Genomic DNA, 4353 nt, shown 5'->3' on the forward strand with positions numbered 1-4353 from the left:
ACGGTAATCGATTTTTTACATAAAAATATTTTTGTCCGTTTTGGAACTCCTCGAGCTTTGATAAGCGATGAAGGGACGCATTTTATGAATCGAATGCTAGCTACCGTTCTTACCAAATACAACATACCATCCCCAAACGAATGGTCTTGCCGAACTTTCAAACCAAGAAATTAAAAATATTTTAGAAAAAGTTGTAAGACCGGATCGAAAGGATTGGTCGCTCAAGTTGGATGATGCATTATGGGCATACCGCACTGCATTTAAAAGCCCTTTGGGAATGTCGCCGTACCAGTTAGTTTTTGGAAAAGCATGTCACCTCCCGCTCGAATTGGAATATAAAGCTTTTTGGGCAATAAAAGAATTTAATTTGGACGCAAATTCGGCGGGAGCAAAAAGAAAACTCCAACTTAATCAGTTGGAAGAATGGATATTTCATGCCTACGAGAATGCTAAACTCTACATGGAAAAAACAAAATTTTGGCATGATCGTAGGATAAATCACCGAATTTTCGAAAATGGTCAAAAAGTTCATCTTTTTAATTCTCGACTAAAGCTTTTTCCCGGAAAACTTGAGTCGAGATGGTCTGGACCATTCACCATTGTCAATGTGGGAAAATTCGGAACTGTGGATCTTTTGAATCCGCAAGATAATAGTACTTTCAAAGTTAACGGGCATCGGATAAAGCATTTCCTCCCGGAGGGAATGATCGGTCCAACCCAGTAATTTTTGAAAAGGATTTTCAAACAGTCTGTAAATATTTGAATTTGAAAGCAAGAATGGAGAAAAAGAAAAAAAATAATAAAGGAAAATTCTGGTGTTTTTGAGTACACAGTGGGAAGTTTGTGCCCACTGTCTGGGTAATCCGAATTTTAAAAGAGAGAAGCCAGCAGCAATTTTTTTTTTGTGTCAACAAATGCATACTCTTTTCATGATAATGGGAAATTGGCTGGAAATGAAGTGTTTAAGGAAAGGACACATGATGTCATCTTGAGGTAAACATGGGAGATTGTGAAAAGAGGGTTTTTGGAATCATTGGCCAAGTACATGGTAGATGATTACCTTTGATATGTGGGTTTTCTTTGAAAAAATGTTTGGAAAAAAAAAATCATTGGAAGAAGGTAAAAAAAAAATTATAAATTTTTTAAAAAGTGATGATGTAGAACAAGATTTTATTTAAAAAATGACCAATTTTTGTAAATAAAATTTTAAAAATAAAATTTTCAACTGTGTATTTTCATCTTAAGTCTTTTTGAAAATTTTGGGTATAATACTTGTACTTTGTACAAGTATTTGTCACCTTTAAGGAGACAACATAAGCATGAGGTCACTTAAATTGGTCATCTTTTTAATAAAAATAAAAATAAGCTTGTCATCATTGTCCTTTACATCACCTTTTTCTCTATTCCCTTCCCAAGATTTCTAATTTCAAATTCACAAATCCAAACCCACCTAAAATCAAAAACCCACCTTTTCTCATCATCCCCTTCGCCTTCTTTCCTTCACCTTCCAAGAAGCCGCCGGCCACACATCCACTCTCCATGGCGGGACCAAAGCAACCGGTGAGAAACCACCCTTCCCGGCGTACTCTTCGCCGGCGCAAGAATGCCGCCGCTGCTTCCGCTGCTACGCCACCGCCATCCCCGCCTATTGCAGCCTCGTCGGCCGAACCATCTTCGTCGGCCGAACCATCTTCGTCGGCGACGGGAGGATCCTCAACCGCCAGTGCAATCGCCGCGAGCACCATCGCCGCCTTCCGCGACCCTCCTCCGGCGACTGAAAGTCCCTTTCTTCCTCCATTTTCATCCGCACCACACTCAACCCCAACCACCACCATACTCTCAATCGATGATGATGGTATGGCCATCCTTACTAGGGTGGCTCTCTTATCACATTTGGGCGAATCATCCTCAACCCCTAAACCATTTTCCATATCTTTGAGCACCTCATTTGCCCCTCCCAAGATTGCACCCTCAAGACCCATTTCCACTCCCATCCACAGTGATAAGGAACCAACCCTAGCCCCTTCACCCACGGCTTCCCCAAAACACTCTCGGTTCGATTTGAATCAAATGGGGGAGGGTGAGGATGAAGGCTTGGATGATATAACATTTGATTTTGAAGGAATACCGGAGGGAGGAGAAACCGAAACTTACCCATTTGAGACACCGTCAACTTTTGGTGCCGGTAAAAAGCCCGATAAAACCCCCGTCACAGTCCCTACTGTTGAAAGGAGGCAAACTCGTTCGTCGAGTCAAGCTTTGGGTGGGCCGAAGACTAGGTCTCAACAATGGCGGGAAAAGGGTAAAGCAAAGGTGACGGAGGCTCTCGATGATGATTATGAGCTGGAAGAGGATGAAACTCCAGTCCCGACACCGCGTACGCGACGGACTGTTTCGCGCGCTAGAGGTACATCTTTGTCTTTTGATGATCGGTTGGAGTTAATACGCCATAATCAAATTTTATGTGAACGTGCTTTTGACCCAAAGCTTAGTGACAAACTCATGTGCGTAAAACATCATTTACTTGCACATCATTGGGAAAACATGATAGCCATCCCATGCAAGGTAAACGAGACGTTAGTGAAAGAATTTTTTGTGACGATCGGGACTTCCAAAAATGACACCATTGTCATTCGAGGAACGCGCGTAAATTGGACGGCACCAAAGTTAAACTTGGTGCTTGGTCTTACCGCTCCCTTTGTTTGTTCATACCGGCAGTTTATTGATGGTGGGTTTGATGTACTGGAAGATGATATTGCACGAGCACTTCTTTTACCCGGATACGGTTGGTCGCAAGACAACCGTCGGAAGATTTTGATGTCCGGACATTTAACGTTAGATGCAGCCCTATGGTTTCAGTTTGTGCGTCACAACATCATGCCTTCCATGCATGATGGTACATTGTCTAGGGCGAAGTGTATTTTGGTTTATTGCATCCTAAAGGAACTCCCGATCGACGTGGGCGCACTCGCCTACTCTACACTACTAACATCCACTGTGCGAGCTAGTTCGCGTTTGATTTTTCCAGGTTTGATCACGAAGTTATTGACAGCCGCGAAGGTGCCTGTTTCGGAGCATGATATCATCACCTTCAACAACTCCTTGCTCGATCAAGGTACGGTCAACCGCATGCACAAGCCGGACCAAGCAAATCCCGACTTAGCCGACGATGCTACGGACCCGCAACTGTCGCTGGGACCTGCTGCCAACAGCCCTCGAAGGCCTGATGACCCTTCTGTTCCAGCCTCTTCACCAACCGCAACTACCCCTCCGACCAATACCGACATCCCACCGATACCACCTACGGCTACGGGGTATGGTTCGGAGGTTTGGTTGTCACTAATGGCGAGTCAATGGGAGGAGTGTAATCAGAAGATGGGCACGATGGTGGATGCGTTAGCAAAAATTGCCAAGAGAATCACGCACGTGGAAGATCAAGTTGCCGGACTAACCAAGTGTTCGGAGAAGTTTTGGATGTATACCAGAGACCGGAACCGGGTCGTGAACAAATTTTTATCGCACAAGAATGTGATGCTCGCTTCGGAGATACCACGCTTTCCCGGAGGCCTTTGCCCTCCCCAAGTTCGGCTACCAAAGATCAGACGGACTACCACCTCGGATGCCACGTGTGAGGCATCCGCTACCCGGGACGATACGGGTAATAGGGATTGATCATCTTCCTTGGTGTTTCATTATGGTCTTTTTAAACTCAAAAACAATTTTTTTTTGGATTGGGTGTTTAACTTTATCCGACCGCCTCCTTTTGTGTTCATATATGGTGGTCGTTGATTCTTTAGGTCTTTTGATAATTGCTACTCTAACTTACTTTTGTTCTTTTGGGCGTTGACAATTTATTGGTATATCGTTGGTTTATTCTTATTTTTCAGGTGCGATTTCCTTGATACGCTTTTTAGGTTGCAAAAATTAAAATGACGTGGGCCATATTTCTTTTTGGCCCAAACACTTTCCATTGTTACCAAAACCAAACACTTTAAACCCATTTCTACAATGCGGACATTGTTCAGTTTAAGTTTGGTGGAGGTTGTATGCCAAAGTGTTGAAAAAAAAATTTGTAAAATACCAAATGTCTTCGGAAAATTGGGAGACACAAAAATAGAAAAAATAAAGCAAAATGCTTTAACCCAATGACAAAAAGTGAATATCACTTTTTGGGTTTTCTTGAAAGTGTCAAAGACACAACAAAAAGAGCCGAAAAATGCAAAACCATTCAAAGCAATTGTTGTCATTCTAAGACAAGTTTGGGGGAATTTTTTTTTAGCCAAAAACACTAACCCGATAAAAGTCCCACCGATTAATTTTTGCACCTTGAAGATCAAAGAAGGGAAGTTGCAC

The 4353-nt window shown here is 42.8% G+C and overlaps 1 protein-coding gene across 1 annotated transcript; it reads left to right on the plus strand.

The window, feature by feature from the left end:
* Positions 1 to 277: 277 nt before the first annotated feature.
* Positions 278 to 724, plus strand: LOC112504922. The gene has a single exon (XM_025108879.1). The coding sequence runs from the start codon at positions 278 to 280 to the stop codon at positions 722 to 724; it is 447 nt and encodes a 148-aa protein (XP_024964647.1).
* Positions 725 to 4353: the final 3629 nt, after the last annotated feature.

Source organism: Cynara cardunculus, unplaced genomic scaffold, assembly GCF_001531365.2.
Source record: "Cynara cardunculus var. scolymus isolate 2C unplaced genomic scaffold, CcrdV1 Un_Scaffold_7359, whole genome shotgun sequence".
Classification (NCBI taxonomy): domain Eukaryota; kingdom Viridiplantae; phylum Streptophyta; class Magnoliopsida; order Asterales; family Asteraceae; genus Cynara; species Cynara cardunculus.

Excerpts from the sequence above, each read along its gene's own strand:
- LOC112504922 (XM_025108879.1), top strand. The coding sequence starts at position 278 with ATGTCGCCGTACCAGTTAGTTTTTGGAAAAGCATGTCACCTCCCGCTC.